Source organism: Camelina sativa, chromosome 9 (genome assembly GCF_030686135.1).
Source record: "Camelina sativa cultivar CO46 ecotype springtype chromosome 9, ASM3068613v1".
NCBI lineage: Eukaryota > Viridiplantae > Streptophyta > Magnoliopsida > Brassicales > Brassicaceae > Camelina > Camelina sativa.
The window spans coordinates 37,348,308-37,371,039 of NC_141888.1; the positions used below are offsets into that span (position 1 = coordinate 37,348,308).

At 35.3% G+C, this 22,732-nt stretch overlaps 4 protein-coding genes and 1 non-coding gene across 5 annotated transcripts; 1 reads left to right on the forward strand and 4 right to left on the reverse strand.

The window, feature by feature from the left end:
* Positions 1-1,298: 1,298 nt before the first annotated feature.
* On the reverse strand, positions 1,299-3,254 carry LOC104713452 (small ribosomal subunit protein uS13m). The gene is made up of 3 exons (XM_010430558.3): positions 2,554-3,254; positions 1,746-1,970; positions 1,299-1,615 (listed from the first exon to the last, which is right to left on the reverse strand). The coding sequence occupies exons 1-3, from the start codon at positions 2,620-2,622 to the stop codon at positions 1,445-1,447; spliced, it is 465 nt and encodes a 154-aa protein (XP_010428860.1). The 5' UTR covers positions 2,623-3,254; the 3' UTR covers positions 1,299-1,444.
* A 4,215-nt stretch (positions 3,255-7,469) lies between these two features.
* On the reverse strand, positions 7,470-11,373 carry LOC104713453 (nitrate reductase [NADH] 1). Its single transcript, XM_010430559.3, has 4 exons — positions 9,979-11,373; positions 9,742-9,882; positions 9,418-9,650; positions 7,470-8,974 (listed from the first exon to the last, which is right to left on the reverse strand). The coding sequence occupies exons 1-4, from the start codon at positions 11,042-11,044 to the stop codon at positions 7,649-7,651; spliced, it is 2,766 nt and encodes a 921-aa protein (XP_010428861.1). The 5' UTR covers positions 11,045-11,373; the 3' UTR covers positions 7,470-7,648.
* A 5,924-nt stretch (positions 11,374-17,297) lies between these two features.
* On the forward strand, positions 17,298-18,767 carry LOC104713454 (uncharacterized). The gene is made up of 3 exons (XM_010430560.2): positions 17,298-17,792; positions 18,132-18,278; positions 18,380-18,767. The coding sequence occupies exons 1-3, from the start codon at positions 17,535-17,537 to the stop codon at positions 18,443-18,445; spliced, it is 471 nt and encodes a 156-aa protein (XP_010428862.1). The 5' UTR covers positions 17,298-17,534; the 3' UTR covers positions 18,446-18,767.
* Positions 18,637-20,399, reverse strand: LOC104713455 (uncharacterized). Its single transcript, XR_015566788.1, has 2 exons — positions 20,260-20,399; positions 18,637-19,664 (listed from the first exon to the last, which is right to left on the reverse strand). It is a non-coding gene; the product is annotated as an uncharacterized LOC104713455 (transcript).
* A 604-nt stretch (positions 20,400-21,003) lies between these two features.
* Positions 21,004-22,455, reverse strand: LOC104715873 (putative glucan endo-1,3-beta-glucosidase GVI). The gene is made up of 2 exons (XM_010433242.3): positions 22,302-22,455; positions 21,004-22,125 (listed from the first exon to the last, which is right to left on the reverse strand). Exons 1-2 carry the CDS (start codon positions 22,390-22,392, stop codon positions 21,161-21,163), a joined length of 1,056 nt encoding a protein of 351 aa, XP_010431544.2. The 5' UTR covers positions 22,393-22,455; the 3' UTR covers positions 21,004-21,160.
* Between the last annotated feature and the right edge of the window lie 277 nt (positions 22,456-22,732).

Genomic DNA, 22,732 nt, shown 5'->3' on the forward strand with positions numbered 1-22,732 from the left:
GAAGAGATTGTATTTGAGTTTGAGGCAAATTCTTGAATGGCGGTGGTTTGGTGGGGTATCTTCCATGTTCTCCCCAAATGCAAATGCTTTGATATTTCACGCTTCTTCTATTTTATTTTTCCACTAAAAAAAAAAAGCTCGTGATCATGGGAATATACTTTTTCAAATTTTACGATTGACATAATCAATAAGTATACAAAATAACAAAATAGTAGTAGTCTGATAATTCTTTTTATTTTATTTTGTTTCTGTTTCTCTCTTTTTGTTCCATTCCGCGGTAGTTATCCAAGTTTGGCTTTTTCTGTTTCCTAACCACTTTACACCTTTTATTTTCTCTAATATATATATAAAGAAAATCATAATTCAAAACAATATCTATAACTCTTGCCACATATTTCATCTATATATAGTTTATGGATTTTTCTAAGAAAGACATCTTGTTTTCTTCCTTTTTTCCTTTTTATATGAAAGGTCTCGTAAGGGCATATATCTTGTCAAATAGTAGAAAGTGGAGTATATATATAATACCACTATCACGAGTGCAAGTGCAATTACGATTTTACGAATTAGACAACAAAAAAAAATTAGAAGGGAATCAGAAAAAGAGATAATCACATGGTTGTGGGCCAATATAAAATGGGTCCATAAAATTACAAAGCCCCACCCAAGTTATTGTTCAGAAAAAGTAAAGAACATGTAGAGAGATTTTACGTGGAGGATCATGTAGACAAACAAATGAGTGGAGAGGAGATACGACTATTAGTAAAATAAATGTGATCGGGTCTAGTAGGCATCGATTAGTCTATTTCCCAAATTGATCTCTCTGATATATCCGTTTCAAGTCACTTGGTCTCACTTCTTGTGATTCTCATTTGATTTTCGTTATTTTGTTCCCCATGATTCGTCGTGTCCCAACCCGAATCATATCTTTGTATCAATAAATAAAATTTAATAGGAATGTTAAAATTCGTGTGTCTATTTTGTTGCCGTGAAATCGTGAATATTATCTGTTGACAGCTTTGTTGAATGTTGTTGACTGATGAATGCACTGAGAGTTAGGAGAGTATGCGTAGAATGGTATCACATGGTTGTGGGCCCATTGTTTTGTAGCCCATTGTTTTGTTTTGCTTAACACGATTTGTCAATGGGCTACAAAACAATGGGCTTTTTTAATTGGGCTACTAAATAAACTTAGGGTTTGCACATTTATAGTTAAATATAACCCAATAAGCAAACAAAAGAGAGACTATTGGAGAACAATTTTGAAGCTTACTCTTCCTCTGCAATGGCAAAAAAAGGAGAATAAAACTGGCAACGTTTGCTTATTTAATCAGTTTTAATTTTATCCCAAAAGTAAGACAAAGTCAAGTCTGTAGACAATGCGACATGGAGTACAGCTTACTACGAGACGGAGAGAACGGATTGAAAGACAGGTTTGTGGTTTCTACTTGCGAGGAGCTTTCTTCTTTCCAGCAATCGCAACGGCTTTACCCTTTTTCGTGCGAGCGTTAGTTTTGGTTCTTTGTCCTCTGCAAGGCATTCCATGTCTATGTCTACTACCTCTGTAACAATCTACTTCGACCAGTCTCTGTATTTCCGATCCAACACGCCTCCTCTTTTAAAGAAATAAACAACCACAGAAACAAACAAACACGGTTTTCAGAAATGGAAAGACAAAACTCAAAAGAGTAGCTTTAGAGACAATAAGAAAGTTAAATGTTCTTGTATAAGATGATTTGTCTTACCAATTCATCACCATGCTGGTGCAGGCCAACTTCTTCACGGAGGTCAATGAGTTCTTTACCAGTTAAGTCTCTGGCAAGTTTGTTAGTGATTCCAAGCCCACAGAGAACCTGATGCGACTTACGACGGCCAATTCCGTAAACTTCTTGAAGACCGGTTTTGAGTGGCTTATTGTTTGGAACCTCTGCGTTCCCCACACGAATTCCTTGGACGCGTACTCCATGAAACTGCAGAGAGAAAGAGAGAACAATAAATGGGTGAACTTGATGTACATTACAATCCAAACAGAGAATCAAATAAAGTAATGAGCTTTGATAAACTTTGCTTCACACAGACACAAAAGGATGTGATAGAGTTAGCAAAGTAAATCTAACTATTCTTCTACCTGAGCCAAAAACAAGCCAACATTAAAATGCTTCCTAGAATCTCATAATCTCATAGAGCCTACTAGCAGAGGATACTCCAAAACAAAGCAAACACTTTACGAGAATAGATTGACAACAATACCTTGGCAATTTCATAATTAAGACATTGAGCTCTACACTAGACCTTATCGATTTCAAAAATTTGTTCTTTCTTTTACAGTAGTACGGTTATTTTCCCATTTATCATCTATTTGAAAAATGGGGAAGAAGCCAAAATCTTAACCACCAAAATAAATGATTTTGAAACGTACCCAGAAATAATCACATCCAAATCTACTAAATTGGATCAAAATCATCAAAAATTAAAAAGAGATGAATCGATTGGATCCATTGAAACCCTAATCCTAAAACCAAATCGGCGCTGAAATGTTAGATACGAACTCACCGTAACATTCCGAAGCAGAGACTGGCTGATGTCGAACAAGGTCGCTGCAGATCTTCGTAAACCCAACATCGTCGTCGAAGTTCAGTTTCCAGAGATTTGACGATGAAAGGTGGTGAAGAAAAGGGTTTAAAGATTCAGTTTTCCAACCGCTCGCGTTTTCTAATCAAAACGCAAACGCAAAACGCAATCGCGGTTATTTTCTCCCCTAGCTTATTGGGCTTTGAATACCATAACTTTTATTGGGCTTTAAATTTATTCACAGAGAGGCCTCGGGTCCAATAGAGGACAACCTTAATAATGATGTTAAACTTCAAACTCTTTTTGGGCTCGTCTCTTGATTTACGTTGGTTTTAAATCGTTAAATTCGTGTATCATCAGCACAGAAAATGGTATATTAACAAACAAACAAAAAGAAACCAACTGTTTTAGAATAGCACCTCAATTCAATGTTACGACTGAAATTTTCGGAAACGTTAAATACTTCAGCAAATAAAGCACGACAGCAAACGGAGTTTTATATTAACTTCTCTTTGCTTTATAGGAGAGACATAAGTTTTTTAACGTGTGGGTTTACACTACATAAGTGGTTTTGGCTACCAACAAAATATTTTGTCTTTTTATGAATTAATTACATGTAAGTAAGGTTTGATTTTTTTTTTTTTTTTTTTTGGTGTAAAGTAAGGTTTGATTTGATCGTGAACAACTCGAACTCTGAAGATTATGTCAATGAATATAAATGTCTGGAGATAATAGACAGCGATTTCTAGATTTTGAAAATAATCTCTGTCCAAGTTAGATATATATTAGATAAAGATATCAGAATTAAGTGGTTGTGAAAAGCTCTATATTTTTCAAAATCACTATTCATATATGACACCAAATTTTATTTAAGTTATACATATTGGATCCGTTACATAATTTGATTAAGGGTAGAATTTGGCATTTTGCGAATATAACATATTTATATGCATGCAACAATCATATGTCAAGTTCAAATGTGTGGTCATTTTCAGGAAGGAAACTTCAAAAAGTTGGCAAAAGGGTACGACAATGACTCGGACGTGTTAAGCACGCGACATATCTTTTATATTTGTGGTCTATGTTAATTACATTCCCTTTCTATATACTATTTTTAAAGAAGATATTTTCAATTTCACATCAAATAGAAAAATAGTAATATGAATAAAAAATTTACTTAAAATGGTGAAACTTTATAACCAAAAAATAATATTGATAGAAACTTCTCAAATTTGTGATCTGAACCAACTCTTAGGTCAGACTTATTAGATGTTACATCTCACATTAAGACAAAGTTATAACTTGAACAATACTTTGGGTTAACCCTATATATTATTAGTTACTAGGAGAGCCGTGCCAAAGTTTATTTACAGCGATGTCAACAAAAAGAAGTACTAGATATCTTCTTATATTAGTGGCAACTGGCAAAACAGTGACATATATTTATTTCAAAATTAGAATAGCATGCATGAACAGTACCGCTAATCCACTAGTATTAGAAAAAAATAGTGTCAAAATATTTTAATTATACGAATTCAAATTAGTGTGATTAAACTAGTTGCCCACAATAAATATATATATATATATAGAGTCAAATATATATATATATATATATATATATATATTGATATGTCTAGTATTATTCTATATAGTAGATTTCCGTACATTTATAAACTATTTTTACTAGGATTTGTTTTTCCACCTAGTAGGATTTTAAAAAATTATGCTGATCATTTGATTCTCCAACTAGGAAAAATAAATAACTCCAACGACTGTGGCAATGGAGATAAAATAATATATATCCCAGCGTAGTTGGAGCCATTCCCAATGCTTTTGGAAGCCCACAAATCTTTGAATAATCCAAAATTCAAACTTTGCCTGGTTGGTTGAGAGCTACTTAAACTAAGACCATAATAAACTAATTATTCTGATTAACAAGCAATTAGTGGAGTCATGGTTTATTAATAAGACGCCTTAATGACCCTGGTCATCCTTGTGTCTGACTCTTAATAGCCATAAGGGACGTCTTTGGTGAACTTAATCATCCTGTTTGATTCGTAATTAGTAGTATTAAAGTAATGGGAGATCAAAGGTTGATAGATAATGATTTCATAATACGACAAAAACTAAGACTCCAAATCATTGAGCTTAACCGGACCAACACCGGTGGTTCCATAAATTGTTATTTTTATCAAAAATGTTCCTGAAAAGGAGGAAACAAAAGCCTTAAGATTCCGTTTGTCCAAAAAAAAATGCCTTAAGATTCCTAATTTTTTCGTTTTCGTCAATAGGGGTGTTAAACATAATACTTCTAGTGAACAAACCAATATTAATACTATTGAATTTATTTGGAAAGTGTTGTTTTGTGGCCAAAATTATCGATTTCACTGTTCTGGTTCAAGTTCGACACACGTACCACATGATGGCCTGGGTTGTCTAGGTTGCGCAACAAAACCATTACTTTGGGGGTCGTCAAATATATGTGTACTCATTTTTTGTTGGTTTCAGTAATTTATATAACTTAGCTAAATGTTTGAGTTTCAGAAGGAAACCAGAATAATGATTGCATGCATCTAAAATGTGGATTATTGACATTATAGACATTATAACTTAGCTAAAATGTGGATTATTGACATTTTGCATGCATCAAGTCTTGTAAAAGGAGTTGGTCTCAACAAGACTTTGATGTTAGAAAATAGAAACGGACACTTGTATGAAGTTAGAAATCTTCGCGACCCATCTAAAAAGATTATGGACTTGGAATCTCGAATCAAACAACTTATATTTGTGGATGACATAACGCTCGATATCGACAGGACAAATTACTACTAATTTCTACAAACACGATTTTTTTTTTCTTTCTTTTTTTGTGGCAAAGAGGAATATGATGACGAAAAAGGTGACCTACGATAGCTACATAGAACTGTGGTTATGAAGAAGACTATGAATTACACCAAATTTTCCTTAAAGTATTTGGATTTTTCTTCATAATAGGATGAGGAAAAAGGACTACGCAACAAAAAGGAGTAACTACAAAAGGACTACATCACATCGATATTTTCTGCTATATAAACATATATATATATGTACTAAGCATCTTAAAATTAATCCATACAACAACGATCCACGTAAATCGAAAGACTTAAAAGAACATTTTATCTAAACGTCTATCGTGTTTTGGTCTAGGTGAAACTAGTATATTTAATACGAAAGTATCAACTTTTATTATCTAATGTCTAAGAAAAGTGTTAGTTGCAGGAACGTTAACGACAACTCTTCAAATTTCGGACGTCATCTTAACAAATGTCGATATAGCTAGCTAGGGACCGAGGTAATTTAAGTAGAGACATAGGTAGGACGTATAATTTAGAGCTAGTATAAGTTTAGATTATATCACGAATAAAGACAAAGCACAAGAGGGGATTTTTATTTGTATAATAATATGTAGAAAGATTGGATATTGTATTGACCCTTGTGAGCACGAAACAACGTTCTTTAGGAAAACAAAAGAGAAAAATCAGTCAGCGTCTCGCCGTATCCGCAGTGGTCGGGACGTCCTTTCTTACGAGTCGCGGCCATACGTTTTCTTTTGCCTACCACCTTCTTTGTTTTTTTTTTATCCATTTTATCTTATTTTACTTTATTTAGGAAGTTTCCTTTTCTCTATTAACTTCTTTCATGGTCTAAAATGTAACTACGTGCCATATGCATGTCCATATTGGCTTTGAAGAATTCGTAATTTATGCGAGAGATCTATGCCTTTAGGATACAGTGTATGTTACTACGTATGTTATAAGGAAAAAAATAAGAGAACCATACTGATTGAGGCAATTCGAGACCGTGATATATTCCACTTCTTATGGATATATATTGATATTCCATTTTGAGATAAAACGTAATTTAAAACGAGATGAGATTTAAAGAAACTTGAGACTATACATAGATGGTTGCATTAGCGTAATTTATGTAATCTAGATGAGAGTTTTAACCCATGAATTTGGTTATATGATTAAGCTTTCAATAATAACCATTTATAAATAATAATTGAAGTCGTGATTCTCTATATTTTTTTGTTAATGGGTTCGAAGTGGTAATTCTTTATCTCGTTTTAATGGTTTTTTTTTCTATGCTATTTATCTTATTATAAAGTAATCCAAAAAATTATTTAATTACGGTACAATAAGTTAAAATATTCAAAATTTCTTATTCCTGTCATGCCGAGTTATTTTTTTAACACAGCCGAGTTTTTTTTTTATGTTTAGAGAAAAAGTCTAAAGAATATATAAAATTTATAATCAGATTTAGAAGGAAAATATCAAAATGGTATAGATAAAGGTATCATTGGCCGAAAAACACTTGTTTTCTCATTGACGTGTTTCTCTATTATTTGCTCGAATTCACAACACTTCACAGTAAATATGAAATTATAATGATTACTTTCACTATTACCAGTTTGGAGTCGCTACAAAAGTCTTATATAAAAATCCAAAATTTGTACATATCTCCAACGGATGATAAGAAATTAGTAGTACTTGTCAAATGCGTCACGAATCTTGCGGGGCCAAAATCGAAACTGCATTTTAGATATTTTTTCATTTCTGTATCGAATAAGTTTGCATTAAACATGTTTTTATTATTTTGTATGTTTGTCTGTTTTTTTTTTTGTAGTCACTGACGAATGATGATTGAAAGCAACACGGCCACAAGTGGTATAACTATTAACCAACTTCAAACTAGTTGTCTTAAAACGACAAAACGTTTACCAGGCGTGATTAAATGAATAGCACACTTGATGTGAACAATAACAAACTTATTAGACGACTAGATTATTGTGGAAGCATAATAACTCAAATTAACGATAAAGATATCTAACATTGACCAAAACAAGACGAGAAAAGTTTGAATTAACATGCTTTCATCATTTATCATCATCATCATCAACAACAACATAGACTATAAACACAATTTATACAATATACATTTCGAACACAAACTCTTACCCAAATAAGCATGTATTTACATAACCGATACTTGTCATTGACTTTCGAATTTCCAATACATATAAATTTGAGTAGATCTAGAAGATCAAGAGATCCTCCTTAATGTTGTAACCCATCTTCTCTAGATTTGGCTGCAACGCGAACTGAATCATAGGCGGTGGTCCACACGCGAGTGCGAGAGATTCGCCTTCTAAACCTTCGGGGATATGTTCTCTAAGCACAGCTTCGGTTATAAACCCAGTACTGTAGTTCCAACCTTCCTTTGCAATTTCGACCACGTACCAAATCTTTAGCCTCTCCTTATGCTTACTAGCCCATCCTTCTAGCTCTTCCCTCACAAGAATGTCATCCTCGGTTCGGTTTGCGTAAACCACATACATCTCGGTTTCGTCCTCTGGATCACTCAGTATCGACTGAATGATTTGGTAGATTGGAGTTATGCCTGTTCCTCCGGCAAGCATTGCTAGTTTCTTGGCAAACTTGGGTTTGCCGCTGACCATGAAGTTGCCTTTGCCTTTGTACTCAATGTGTCCTAGTGGACCTTTGATGTCTATCATTGACCCTATTGGTAAGGAGTCTAAGTGTTGTGACATGAGTCCTCCATTGGGGAACCTTGGATGGACGTCTTTGAAGTAAACTTTGACGACTAGGTCGATATGACCAACGGCATCGATGGCGCTGGTCGGAGTATAGGCTCGGAGACAGAGTTTGTCGTTTATGTTGGCGCATACGAAAACGTGCTTCCCCACGGGTAGACCAAGCTGCTGATCTTCGGAAGGTAATGCGAATCGGAACTTACGAACATCGTGAGAAATCGAAGTCTTCTCGATGAGCTTAACAGGGATTTTCTCACGTGGGTTGACCAAAGCTATGTTCTTTGTAGCAGCCACCTCTTTGATAGGAGCTAACAAAGAAGCTAAGTTTGAGCCACCGTGGACTGAGACGTTAGGGGAAGAGTCGTAACCAGTTGTGATGAGTTCACCGATACGGTAATCCTCTAAAAGCTTCTTGGCTTTGTCGGAGTGAATGGCTTCGAACTCTTCGGTGCAATCAGTACCTGCGTTAATGAGGATAGAATCTGTGCCTCCTGGATGATCATTCAAGAAACGTGTACAGTCGTAGATGTGACCGTGGACGATGATCCATGCAGATTCAACAGTGTTGTGTTTTCTAACTTCGGACATTGAGTACATCTTCGAGGCAGTGTTCATGAAAGGAGACGAAACAGATTTCTTCAAAGTTTGGTTTGATTCAGAGGAGATCTCAAGCTGACGCTCCTTTGCCATCCACCCACCCGACTGGTTTCCGGGTCGGGTCGGGTGTTCGAAAACTATCCCTATCTCTCCTCTGTGAGGCTTGCACACGTTGGTTTTAATCCTGAACCAGCAGTTGTTCATCATCCCCTGTTTTAACACAAGTCAACTTCGTTATTGCTTTAGTCAAACATCATAATACAGTGTCTTATTATATCATATAGTTATTGTAGCTGGAGACCCTAGGCTTAGACTTTTCTAAGTTTAATATAATTGCCCGCATGAAGGGAGATTATAATACTTAACCACTAAAATGAACTGTACAACAGAGACAATTAAAGAACTGGTCTTGGTTTCCATGTTGATTAGTGCTCTATTAAAAAAATTCTGAAAAGCGAAGATGGTATTGGTAGGTAACACGTTCAAAAAAAGAAAAAATCATCAGTAGCTCCAACTTTGTAGGACGAATAAAAATATATAAAATCGAATAATTTACACAAAAAAATTAGGATTAAAGTATTTAAATCAGACTACTAAAGAACAAAGTAGACTAATTAATTCTATAATTAAAAATTAAGAGAGGAGAGGGTTACCATGAGGTTCCAGATGAGTTTGTCAGGCTGGGTGTTGAAAGACTCGTCCCAAGCTCGAACCGCAACATCTTTGGCACTTAGCAGATCAAGAACCTCAACGTCAAGTGACCAGAAACACCAGCACCAGAATTTGCCGTACTTGTTTGGTTTCTCTTGGTGGTCAAGCTCACACACACTCCACGTGTCTCCTCCATCTAGAGTCACTTCAACTCTCGTTACCTTCTTACCTCCTCCTGTGAATTTTCCAAACCATTTTTATTAGTATTAGGACTTTAATTACATATCAATCAATTATTTTTAATTACATAAAAAATATTTAATTACCAGAGTAAGCGTATCCTTTCAACGTGTAAGGCCTCTGAGTGGTAAATGCATTAATCGGCAATATCTCTTCATGACCAGGTGTTGTAATCACCGAGTTTATGTTAAGCTCGTTGATTATATATTCAGGCTTATACCACCAAGCTGTAACAAAAAAGAAGTAAAAATTTAATAACTGTAAGAATAAAAAAGTACTAACAAAGGAAGACGAGGGTAAAAAAAAAAAAAGAGTTACTGTACCTTCAGCATTAGCGAGCTCAGCATCAACGAGAGAAGGAAGGACACGATTGTCTTTGTAATGATAGTAACTATCAGATTCTTGAGGAGTAACGATGATACGTTTTAACCATTTAACCATCCGACCACCGATAAAACCGGGTACGATAACCCGAACCGGAAACCCATGATCCGGTGTCAAAAGCTCACCGTTTTGCATATAAGCCAATATAATATCTCTAGCAGGATCCATCGCCATCTCTTTCTTGATACTCGTCCCGTACTTGGATCCGCCACCGCCGGGAAGATCCTCCGCTCCTTCGAAGCAGACGTTCAACGCGCCGCCTCTCCGGCTATAGATGCCGCAACGACGGAGGATGTCGCTTAACGGAACACCTTTCCAAAGAGAAGTGGATACTCCAGCGGATCCCCAGTTGAACCCGATCGTTTGTTTCACCATGTTCTGTTCCTTACGGCGGTTACCGGCGCAGACGAGCGTTACAGGGAACTCACGGCTGGGGAACTCGGAGATGAGCTCTTCCATGGTGAACTTGAAGGGACGTTTGACGAGTCCGGTGATCTCGATGGACCAGTCGGACCAGTTAGCTTTGGGAACAGCGCCGTGGTTACGGACGTAATGGAGTGGGACGGGAGTGATGAAGCCATGGTGCATAAGACGAGGGAGAGGCGCTTCGGCGTTGAAAGGATGTTTTCCGGTGAGACGGAGCATGGAGGAGTTACGCTGGATCCAGCTATCAGCCGTTGATTCGTCTCTAGGATCCAAAACCGACGGTTCTAAATCGCTGTTGGATTTTTTAACGAGCTCCTTGTAGTAAGGGACGTTACGGTTGTGGCTCTCGTCTTCGTCGTCGCTTGAGGAGTCGTCGTAACGGTCTACGACGACTTGGGTTTCTTTGACGAGTTTTTCGGTGAGGATGACGTCGAGAGAGTGGTTTTGGTTATGACGGTGACGGTCGAAGGAGCGAGGAGGAGAAGGAACGAGAGGAGGCTTGAAAGCAGCGTGAACGACGCCGTTCATGGCGGTGGTGTTGATGCGGGGATAATGGCGGTTATCGACGGAGGTCGCCATGGTAGTAGTAGTAGTAAAGCTATTGAATCGGTGAGAAGAGAGAGAGAATCTATTTTTTCTCCTTTGGTTTTGTGCTGTGATATTATTAATTTTGGTTTCTGAGTAAATGAGGGGTTATAGGGTTGTATTTATAGGGCGTTACAGAGATTATAGTAGTAAATAAAAATTATGTTTATAACAAAAAAAAAAAATTGAAAAAAGAAGAGAGGAAGGAGGAATTGACAAATGTGACTTTCTGTGGTCGCTGAGTCCGAGGGACCTACCGACGTAGATCCCCCAAGCTTTGGCCTTTAAGGCGGGAGATTTTTTTTTTATTTCGTAGCCTAGTTGTATTGTATGATGTTGTTTTGTATTCTTAAATTAATGTAAACTACAAATGTAAAACAAAATGCGGATCTTGGATTCGATCCGTGGGCAGTATTCATGGGAGGGTACTATGAATCTATGATACAACATCCTCACTCAATCAGTTTTCACTTGTATATGCAATAAGAATGATGCACATATTGAAAATATAATTTTGATTTGATGCTTAAAGCGAATGAACAAAGCTAGAGTACATGTCGATTATCGTAAATTCAGTTTTCTATAAAATTATGTCACTAGGACACCGTGAATATCCCAATTTACTTTTTACGTGTCGAATGTTTTTTGATAAAAGGATTTTAAAGAAAGACATTCGTTATAAGTGTCGAATATTGTTTAGTAGTCTTGATGATCATTTAGCTAGCTAGTTATCTTACTATACGTTATTAATTATACATTTCTACTACCAATCAATACAATTTACCGTGAAAATCAACTTTTAATTTGAGTTAACAAAATTAAAGTCGATAACTTAATTAGTTTTGTTGAAAATTCCATATAATTATAGTGTCTGCATTGTTTGTGGCCAAAAAAACAAGAACATATATATACCGTAGTGTTTTTTTGTTTTTGCGTACACTATAGTGACGACAAAAGAGTATTTAGAAAAAAAAAACCCATATATGGACTGCAAACTGTGTCATGGCCCGGTTATCTACAGTTCATATGCATGATTTAGACATGGCTTTTGTGCATGATTATTTCATAGGAGTCGACATTGAAATTGGAAAAGTCAAAAAACCCTAATTTGGAGTTATGTATGAAACTTCCAAGAAGTAGTTATATGTGATAAATTAATAAAAATATTGCACTTGAAAAAAGAAGAAACACATGCATGCCTTTACCTTGAAGCTACAAATTTTAATAAATAGGATACGAACAACAGTCGAGTAAACCACGGGCAAGATAAACCTTTTCCCTTACAAATGAAAAGCTGAGATAAACCTTCCCCTTGAAGCCACAAACATATATAGACTGCTGTATATATACCAATGCTAAGTTCTAGCTACTAATTGTTGCTGTAAAATGTTCTAGCTAACTTACGATATATATAAAGGTAAATTAATTTTGACAAAAAAAATAATAATAAATAAAATGGATAAATTCTTCATATTTGTCTAATTGCCTGCCATGCATTGAACATTCGCTTACAATCGTCAAGTGTGGATTCAGCGAAAATAAAGATTTGGAGACACTTTCAATATTTTTACAATCTTACCACAACTATGTTTTTTTGTTTTTATCAATATGTTACAACAAAATGGTTTTACTTACTGGAATATGCATAAGTTGAATGTAGCTAGCAAGAACAATATTACCTAGTTATACTCCATATTAAATGGTGCGATTACAATAAAATAAAGATATTTGGGTTGAAGTTTTGTTTGTTAATCAATGCAAAATATCACAGATGAAAATAAAAGAATTCATAGATGTATGACTCAAGATTAAATTGCATCACGTTTACAGAAAGGTGTAGTAATCAGCAAATTCACAGGTAGATTTTGTTTATATTGACTTCAATTTCTAAAAATCAACGTCAAATTAGACGTCAGTGTAATAATAAGAAAACAGGGCATGAGAATCCGGTGGGTAGCTAAAACATATACTATTATGATAGTGAGCATATTGTTGACATGTTTAATATAGGAAAAAAATGTAATAATTAAGTCGAGAAAGTAAATATCTCGAAGATTTTTATGGATTACATGACGATTAAGAAGATAAAGCGCAATTAAGTAATTTGGAGTATATATTAAACAGAGATTATGGTATAAAAAGGAGGTTAGAGAGAAGACTTTGTAGGGTAAGTGGCGCATGGAAACACCAACGGCCAAGCAAGTACGCGAACGGGGCAACCAAACAAAGCGACGGGTCGGAATATTATTTTTGTCATTTGTTTGGATTTTCAATCTTCTTCTTGTTTTTTTTTGGTTTTTTTGGTTTTTGATAAATTTGATTTTCAGTTATTAGATTATTATTAATTATAAATGATACATGTGTAATAACGTATATGGACCCGCGTATAGTTATCTTTACATGCGGTGTATTAAAATAAATTCAAGAGTCAATCTTGGTTAAAGCTTCTAAACTAGTAATAATCAACTTTGCACTGCTTAGATACATGGAGAAGTTAAGTTTTATTAATTAAAAAATGTCATGGGCAAAATGCTATATATTAAAACTTGAAAATACTGTAACCTCATCTAGGTTAGATATTTTTTAATTTCATTAAAAAAAAAAAATTTGTTGGTAAACATCTCTATTATTTCTTGGTGGTTCTTGAAACCTCTCATACCATCGTTAAACTATTATAAACATCTTATCAAATAGTTAGGTTGTAATTCCATAACATTTTTTAAAATAGTTTTCAGATAGTTTAATCTTGCATTGAACAAATATATATATTTTTAGTGATAAACAAGTACGTGAACGTTTAACTTAATGATAAGAAGTCAGTTTAGTTAATTTGTCAGCAGTAATATCAAATTCAGTTTAGTAGACTTAACACAATTTTCATCTATGTATCAAAGTTTATATACGGGGTAGTAATTTTTTTAATTAATTTAGGATCAGTAACTCTCTCAAAGTTAATTAGTCTTTTTATTGTTTATGTGGGTTTCAGTGAAAAAGAGAAATAATGATTAGAATTTTCAATAATTTTTTAAAGTTTAATTGAAAAATTATTTTTTTTTAAAAAATTACATCTACAATCTAATTTTATATTGTCTTTTATACACATATGTGTCATTTAAACATAAACATCTGGTTTTTATAAATATATGTGTCATTTAAACGCAAACGTGTGTCGCTTATAAACTTTTTTTTTTTTGGTAACCCGTGTGTCTCTTATAAATATGTGTGTCAATTAAGCGCAAACGTGTGTCTCTTATAAACATGTGTGTCATTTAAGCGCAAACGTGTGTCTTTTATAAACGTGAGTGTTATTTAAGCGTAAACGTGTGTCTCTTATAAACATGTGTGTCATTTAAGCGCAAACGTGTGTCTTTTATAAACGTGTGTCATTTAAGCGCAAACGTGTGTCTTTTATAAACATGTGTGTCATTTAAGCGCAAACGTGTGTCTTTTATAAACGTGTGTGTCATTTAAGCGCAAAAGTGTGTCTCTTATAAACATGTGTGTCATTTAAGCACAAATGTTAAGTTTCTAATATTCTTTAAAAACGAAACAATATATATCATTTTTGTAATCCATTTGATCAATAGACAAAATTTCTGTATATTTACATTTCGGTTAAGTATATGTATCAGAAACAATTAATCTATGTGTGATATAATCAGATTATGCAAAGTATCATGATAATTTCCTTATTTAACTTGTCTGCACCATAACTCAACTAAAATGACAACATACAAGTCTCATTCCTTTTTGACAACGGCAATATATATATAGCTTAAGACCAACATATTACGACGGCAGTATATAGATTAAGACCAACATAGTACATATATATATAAGCTTGTATCCATTTATATAGAGTTATGAACTTATGAGTAATGACAGATCACCAAAACTATGATATGGAGATTTGGCACACGTAATCTCTAAATGGTTAAACAAAAAAAAATCTAAATTGGATATTTTACGAGTAAAGAGTTTACTTTCCACGATCATGAAACGGTGAACCATTGAATCTCCCATATGTTTTCATTCGGGAATCTGTATTTGTATATGTTTTACTATTTTAAAATTATAGTATATAAGTATATAACTACCGACAAAAGTAAGAAAATTGTACCGTATATATTTTGAATAAGAAATGGAGGCAACTGGGGGAGCTTGATGCGGTTAGGGAAACAACGACGACCCTTTCGTGACCCTTTGAGCCACTTTCACTACATTTACATTTATTCATTTTTCTTTTCAATAATCTATATTGTACATGTACTATTATACTATAAATAAATAAACCATGTCGTACTATATAAAAATGTAGTATTGAAGACCAAAAAAAAAAAGAAACTTTAGTGTATATTTATTTTGAAATATATGAAAAACCCGCGTCGTACATAAAAATGTAAATTGAGGAGAAATTAAGTATGTACATATATTATCTTCAAATGAACACATAACTGATTTTTTTTTTTTTCTTGTGGTATCGAATACGGTATTTTTATCAATCATTAATAGCCACAATATATCCAAATGGGTGTTTTATTTGACTTAGCGTCAATTCCAACACAATTATCCTGGCCGATAATCATAATTATAATCCCTCTTGTTGTTCCTAATGTTGTTTTTTTTTTCTTCTTAATTTCGCTTTAAGCAGCACTTTTCATTTCATATAACGAAATAATGAACCACTTGACACCACAGACATGCGGCTATATATTTTTAACCATATGATATTTGCCATATTGCCTATTTGGTATAATTGGACACTTTTACTGTTTATAGTCAAATATAAAGTTCTAATTTTAAAGATAAAGATATGACACAATTGGGAAGTTGGACACATGCTGTTGAATTATACCTGGAACTATTTTTCAACTGAAACTAAGTTAAATAACCTAATACTGTACAAATACAAGAATTATATTCATACAATACAGTAATCGTGTCACATGAAAAGAAAAGGCAAAACTAATAAGTTTAGTTTAAATTATTAAAGTATAAGACAAAAAAAAAACAACAATTATAGTTAAGAACCCATCTTATAGTGGAAGATCCAAGATTGGTGAAGTTCAGTCTAGACACACATTTTAAAAAGAAGTAACCACATACTTTTATATATTAGTATTTTTAAATCGTCTTTTTCAATTAAAATAAAATAAAATCAATGAATGTGGCGACTAAATCAATGTGGATAATGTGTTATAGTAAATATGTAGCTGGTATACTCACCACATACAATCAAATATGTTGGATGATATAATAAAATCATAGACAAAATGAAAATGCAAATAAAAATGTCAAGTTTTTTTTAACAAAATCATAGAATAGCTTTTTAAAGTAGACAGTCGAATGAAATGCAAATAAAAATGTTAAGAGAATATACATAAACCGTTTTTTTTTTTCCTCCTATAAATCACCCACTGAACGGTCAAGTACACCGCCCTGACTTGACTTAATTAACTATAAAAATGGTAATACAACTGCGTTCTGGCATTTTCAGAAAAGTAAACACAAAGGAACATTTAGAAATAAAAATATTGTCAAAAAACAATAAATTCTGCATGAAAATCAGCAGATCCGAGAAAAGCTTGGATTTATAAAACATTCATTCACAATTTCGTAATAGCAAGGGGTCATATTAACGCATATAGCCTCCCCTAGATGTTCCCTTTCGTGTCTGTTCACTGATTTTATACTATTATATTTGCAACACATCTTTTGCTTAAGTTATTGTGAATCCTGAAGACAGTGAAGTGAAGTGGAAAGATGCCCACACAGACACTAATTATGATTTTTATTATTTAATTAATCAATTAAAGCACTAGTATTAGTTTCTTTAGTGTTTTTACTTTGATGGAAAATAATTGGAGTTAACCCTTGCATATTATTATATACATAAAGTGTCCATGGTCAATTTATTTTTATACAATTAGTTTTCGAGTTCATTGTTGGTGTTAGTCAATTTATTTTTATATTTCCTTCTTTATAATGGATAATTGTGAGAATCTTGTCAGCAATTTTAATATAATTTCAAAGCTCTTTATTTTACATTGTAAATATGTATAGTCATTAAACTAGAGAAGAATCAAAAATTTAGTCATTAGACATTAGTAGATAATTTTTGTTTCATAAGTGTATTTGGTTTGGCAACAAACAAATTGAGGATCTAAATCATAAACCCACAGGCCCATTAGACCCATTAGATCCATGTTAGTGACTACTTAGTGGGTTATTACTGTTTATATAATACAATTTTTGATGGTTGTAAATGGGGAAGTCAGCATTATGATGGTTGACTGTAGAGTAGTTAAGAGTTAACAATGAAAAGGCCCGATGAGATGTTGACACGTGTAATTCTGATTAAGTAAGAGATCCTCTCTTGCTTGTTTTGCTTACCTTCTCCTAATTAACAGGAAGGAAAAAAAAACAAGATTTGAGTTTCAAGAAGCCAACTCAAAACCAAAAACAAAACAAAAAATCACAAAGAATGCAAATAAGAGATGCAAATCCCAGGGTTATGTATGGTGTGATCATCACCGTGTACGTTGATCGTCAAACGACGACGACCGTCCCGTCGTTTCAAGGGAGACGTAAGAAAAATGAAGGTGAGAGGCGTGAGATCAGAATGACACGTGGATATGATCGGAGAGCGAATCTATTAACGCATATTCAGCAGTTGAGAATGGGGATTCTTGCCGGCGACGGAGAGAGTGACAACAACAAGCCTGAACGGCCGAACCCGAAGGTAACGTTTCTCTCATTCTTTTTCATATTTGTTTGGGTTTTTTTTTATTTGTCATAATGAGCTTTTTCTATAGTTTAACTGGGCTAGATATGGGCCATTACTTATGTTAAGTGTCGTCTCGAGTTGCATTTGTACTTAACGCAAAGACTAAAGAGCAAGTAAAGCAGTTGCGTCTGAATCATCTTCTGATTAGTGATGTTGACTATGATGATATTGGGTAGATTAGATTATGTCAAAAGGTTCTTTGTAATAGTTAAGTAAATAACTGTTTTAAACCAGCTAAATTCGGATGTTAAGCAATTTCACCTTTTTGTTTTGTTGTGTTGATAAAAATGGCAGAAGAAGAAAAGGTGGATAAGAAAAATGTTTAGGAAGTTCCGGCTACCATTTCGCCGGAAAAATAGGAAGTGGAGATACCGCCAGTTCGATCCAGATGAAGAAGAAGGAGAAGCAAGGTGCAAAACTAATCACAATTCAGATCTTTGGGTACTTCCGACTCTTCTTTTCTATTCTTTTGCAACTAGTTACGTAGTTCTAATTTAAAGTTTGCTTAATTAATTCTTGTTTTGTGTGTGTTCTGAATGAAGAATAAACTTAAACATATGGTTGGAGGTTTATCACGCGGATGCTTACGAGGTAGAAGAGACTCCTGAAGACAAAATAAGAATCATGATTCGAACTTTTGTCCAAAGTTGATTGAGATTTTTCTTTTCACATAACTTTTTATTGTTCTTCCAGAACTTGAGGAAGATGATGATGATCAAATCAATACAAAGAAAGAAAAAAAAGAAGAGAAATTTGAAATGAGGCATAAGAGATCATGCCTCAGTAAAGAGTACAACAATGCAGAAACAATGATACAATTACACAGAATACATAATTTACATGAAAATAAATAAAAGAAAGGGACGACTGCGTGTTTTTTTTTCAATTCCCTGTGTATGGCTAAATTGGCTAGTCATGTTAGCCTTTTTTTATACTGCTCCTGCAATTTTTTTTTAAGTCAAATGTAACCGTGGAGAGAGTTTGAGAAATATGCAGTGGAATTTGCTTCGGTTAAATTAAGAGTTTACCGACCTCTATTGCCTGCCTCTCTGGTTCCTTGGAAAGAGCAAACGGCGAAGGGAACGGCTAGGAGAAGCAGGGGAGCTGGAAGAGGATGCAAAGTCGCTTGATTCCAGATCCACAAACCGAATGTGATGGCTTTGTCCTTGCCATGATGAATCTAGATCCAAGATCCCGTTGCTCAGAGAATCATCTGAGCTGTAATCTTCTTCTTCGTCTTCTTCATCATAGACAGCTCGGTTATGCGGCTCTATCACATAATCTCCCAACACAACAGCACCAGGGGTCGACGACATGATCGTGCTTATCACATCCCTTCTGTCTCTTTCCCTCTCAAGCCTCTTCCATTTGGTTTCTAAAGCTGGATCAATGGCTCTCGGGCAAGCATGTGGGTGTTTTTCCTTCATATGTTTCTTGAGCTTCCTGAAGTTTCCTACAAAGGAACAGTTGTCCTGCATACAAGTCCTTCTCTTGGAGTTGAAATGCATCCGAGCATCTTTCACAACAGTCCAACCTTTCACTTGACCTCTACAGAGTGGACACAGAAGCTCTGGTTGTCCTGAGGTTTCGTTACTGTACGATTTCCTGTATTGGTCAAGGCAGTTGGCAAAACGGGTGCTTGTTGCACACATGTAAGGACGGCAACCTTTGTGATAAGAAGAACAGAGGAGAAGAACCGCATTGTGTGGAGACTCCAAACATACAGGGCAAGTTGAGCCAGCCCATTCTTTCTTGCAACATGGTGATGGATAAGGAGTAGCAATGTGAGCACTGTGATTCACTTTCTTGATTTTCCCCATCTGAAATCTACAAAAAAAAAAAAAAACACTCAAATTAATAAGATCCATGCGATGTAGTAGTAACCAACAAGCAAAGACTCATCACTAATAGCGTCACAAGTTGACTATGGGGGGTTCATACAAGAACCAAAACAGAAGCAAGGATCTTGAATGGCTATTGACCACGGATTCGAATCTCATGCATAAAAGCTACACCACTATAGTTACAGGGGGGGAGTGAACATTAACTTAAACCGGATCGGCAAATGGAAATCACAAGCAAAGAGTGCAAAGACAATGAAAAGTGTCAGATCTGGAGTAGCAATTCTAGTAAAATAAATCCAAAATTCATGCAAATTTAAGCAACGCCATCAATGACAAGACAGATTTTATCGATCCACATATTAAGATCCGAGACAAATGATAGAAACACACAAATACAAAGACCTGAGATCTCGATTGAACGGAATCCTAATCCGATAATCTAATATAGATCTCTCTCTCTCAATCGAAACTGAAAGATCAGAGACGCGAAAAGACAATTTCGAGAACTGAAATGACGAAATTCAACAAGATTAACAGAATTAACGATGAGGAAGAGGAGACGACGGGGGAAACAGTACCGGTGAGATTAAGCGGAGGAGATCGCCGGCGGAGGATAGAGAGAGAGATAGAGAGCTCCGAGCTTGAAGGATGATGTAGAGAGAATAAGGGAAAAAAGCGAGATTGCTTCTACAAATTGACGTACGCAAACAAAGCCAAGAGACTTTTTTTTTTTTCTTTTTGATTTTAAACTTGCGGTTAGATTCCTACATGTCGTCATTTTGACGCAACCGTTTTTCTCATCCAATATCTCGTATCGATGTGGATATCTCGCGCATTTACTGTGTTTTTGTAATTGGGCCGTAAGCCCGTTCTTTCTGTTTGTTGTTTGTTAGAATAGGGTCAAGAGGGACAAAATAATATTCTCTTTATATACCTCATAAAGATTCTCCCTCAATTTTTTTTTTTTTGGTGATACTTTGTTTTTTCTTTACTATATACAATTCATAGATTAAACAGTTAAACCTAATTCTGCAGTTATAAGTTGATAAGATGATAACCCAACTAGAACATTTGGACATCTTTTCTTCTTTTAGTTAATTAATTAGCCTACCTTGTCTTAGCTAGTGGCACTTTTACATTCCACATAGTGTAGACAGGAGGAGCCATATATGAGGAGTGAAGAATCAGAAGCTCTTTTCAACTTCTCCTTCTTTCAAATCTTCATTAAACATCTCGAAGAAAAAATGTCATCACATGAACATTGGGCCGCCTCGGGGGTACCCTTGTGACCTGTGTGGTGAGTTTCTTAAGCAATCCCTGTGTGGTGATTAACTTTATTTTTTCTAATGTTGTAGTTTAGTGATCTTAATCACCACATAACATCTTACAGCAAGTAAATGAATAAATAAATTAAATAATTGGAAAAAATAAATGCACTAGAGTATTTTAAACTAACAAATAAGCGGAAAAAAAACAAGTCTAATAATGACAAAAGATGTCGTAGACTGGAGTCATATCAGGTGAGAAGATTCCGAAGCTCTGCTCCACCGGACCATCCTTCTGATTCTCCCTGAACATTGCAAACAAAAACACGTCAACCGGCGTATACGGGCGGCGAGGCGTCCTCATCCGCGCAGATCCCCCACATGTCATAATCCCCGTATTGTAGGCCTTGGCGTTATCAACGCTAGTGTGCGGTTCATTTCCCTCCGTCGGCCATCCAGTTTCCGCCACCATCACCACCACGTTTCCAGCGTTAATCTTCTCCAACGCCGCGTTGAATCCGTCGACCATTGCTGCGAACATGTTGTTGTACTGCATATCACCGTCGATCACTACAGGCGTTTGGGATTTGAAACTCGCGTAATCTAGGCAGATGTCGTTAGTATCCGACGCGTATGCGAAGTAAGGGTACACGTTGGCCATGAGCGGCGAGTTCGTCTGAGTGAGTATCGATGAGATCTCAGTCATGATCTCGGTTAGGTCAGGGAGGAACGTTGTGGCTGAAGGTGGATATGTATTGGCCAAAGCGGTCATCGCTAAAACCGTCGTGACGGAGATTCCCGTGATGCCGGAACTCGTAAGCGCGGCGTTTACGTTTCTGATAGCGGCGGGTACGAATGGAGCGATGTCTGATGGGAAGACTTCGTTGCCGATCGTGATCCATTTGATGGAGACGTCGTTTATGTAAGGTATGATCCAGGTGGAGACGAAGTTGGTTGCGGCTGCTGGGTCTTGTGCTAAGGATTGGATTTCTTCGTTTCGTGGACCAAACATGACCGAGAGACCTGAGCCACGGAGGGCTTCAAGCATGTCGGCGAATGGCTCGTACATACGGATTGCGTCTATGTTGTTGGTCTTGTATAAAGCTACCGTATCTGCCGGCGTCGGGAGGTTGTCGCCGTTTCGGCCGTAACATACTCCGGTGATGTCCCCTGCTACACCTAGAAGAGAGCAGAAACAAAAAAAAACAAAAACAAAAAAAGTTAGTTTACCTGTGATTAACCGATCCGGTTTATGATTTAAATCGATTGTAGCAGAATTAAACCGAGTAAATGTAAGAGAAATGAAATTGAAATTGAAGCACACGGTTCGGTTTAATTAAAGGGAGTCTTTTTACCAGCTGGGCAAAGGATTTGGATGGAGAGGAGCAAGAAGATAGCAACAGCTAAACCAGTTGGTTTGGAATCCATTGATGTGTGTGATTTCATGGTGCGTGTGAAATGATATGATTCTTCTAATGTTTAGGTGTATATATGTTTGAAGATGTTCGTTCATGTTGGTGAATGTGGAATATATTTATAGGTGATTTTTTGCTTGGAAGCATGCGTAAGTACTTAATGACATTTAATTGTGGATCTTTCTAATGCAATCAAGGCTATTAAGTCTTAAGTATAAAATGTAGTAACATTCTAATAAAAATATATTTAGCGTAGATTACCAATCTATAAATCATATTAAGTACCTACCAAATCTTTATGTTGGGACATTAATACTGCACAAAACCAGCGATTCCATATTAATCATATAATTCCGAAGTTACCTCCATAT

Excerpts from the sequence above, each read along its gene's own strand:
- LOC104715873 (XM_010433242.3), bottom strand. The coding sequence starts at position 22,392 with ATGAAATCACACACATCAATGGATTCCAAACCAACTGGTTTAGCTGTT. Across the intron at positions 22,126-22,301 it reads CCAAATCCTTTGCCCAGCTG|GTGTAGCAGGGGACATCACC; the intron begins GTAAAAAGACTC and ends GCTCTCTTCTAG.
- LOC104713454 (XM_010430560.2), top strand. The coding sequence starts at position 17,535 with ATGCAAATAAGAGATGCAAATCCCAGGGTTATGTATGGTGTGATCATC. Across the intron at positions 17,793-18,131 it reads CTGAACGGCCGAACCCGAAG|AAGAAGAAAAGGTGGATAAG; the intron begins GTAACGTTTCTC and ends TAAAAATGGCAG. Across the intron at positions 18,279-18,379 it reads ATCACAATTCAGATCTTTGG|AATAAACTTAAACATATGGT; the intron begins GTACTTCCGACT and ends TTCTGAATGAAG.
- LOC104713452 (XM_010430558.3), bottom strand. The coding sequence starts at position 2,622 with ATGTTGGGTTTACGAAGATCTGCAGCGACCTTGTTCGACATCAGCCAG. Across the intron at positions 1,971-2,553 it reads CTCTGCTTCGGAATGTTACG|TTTCATGGAGTACGCGTCCA; the intron begins GTGAGTTCGTAT and ends TTCTCTCTGCAG. Across the intron at positions 1,616-1,745 it reads ACCAGCATGGTGATGAATTG|AGGAGGCGTGTTGGATCGGA; the intron begins GTAAGACAAATC and ends TTTCTTTAAAAG.
- LOC104713453 (XM_010430559.3), bottom strand. The coding sequence starts at position 11,044 with ATGGCGACCTCCGTCGATAACCGCCATTATCCCCGCATCAACACCACC. Across the intron at positions 9,651-9,741 it reads GAAAGGATACGCTTACTCTG|GAGGAGGTAAGAAGGTAACG; the intron begins GTAATTAAATAT and ends GAAAATTCACAG. Across the intron at positions 8,975-9,417 it reads AACTCATCTGGAACCTCATG|GGGATGATGAACAACTGCTG; the intron begins GTAACCCTCTCC and ends GTGTTAAAACAG.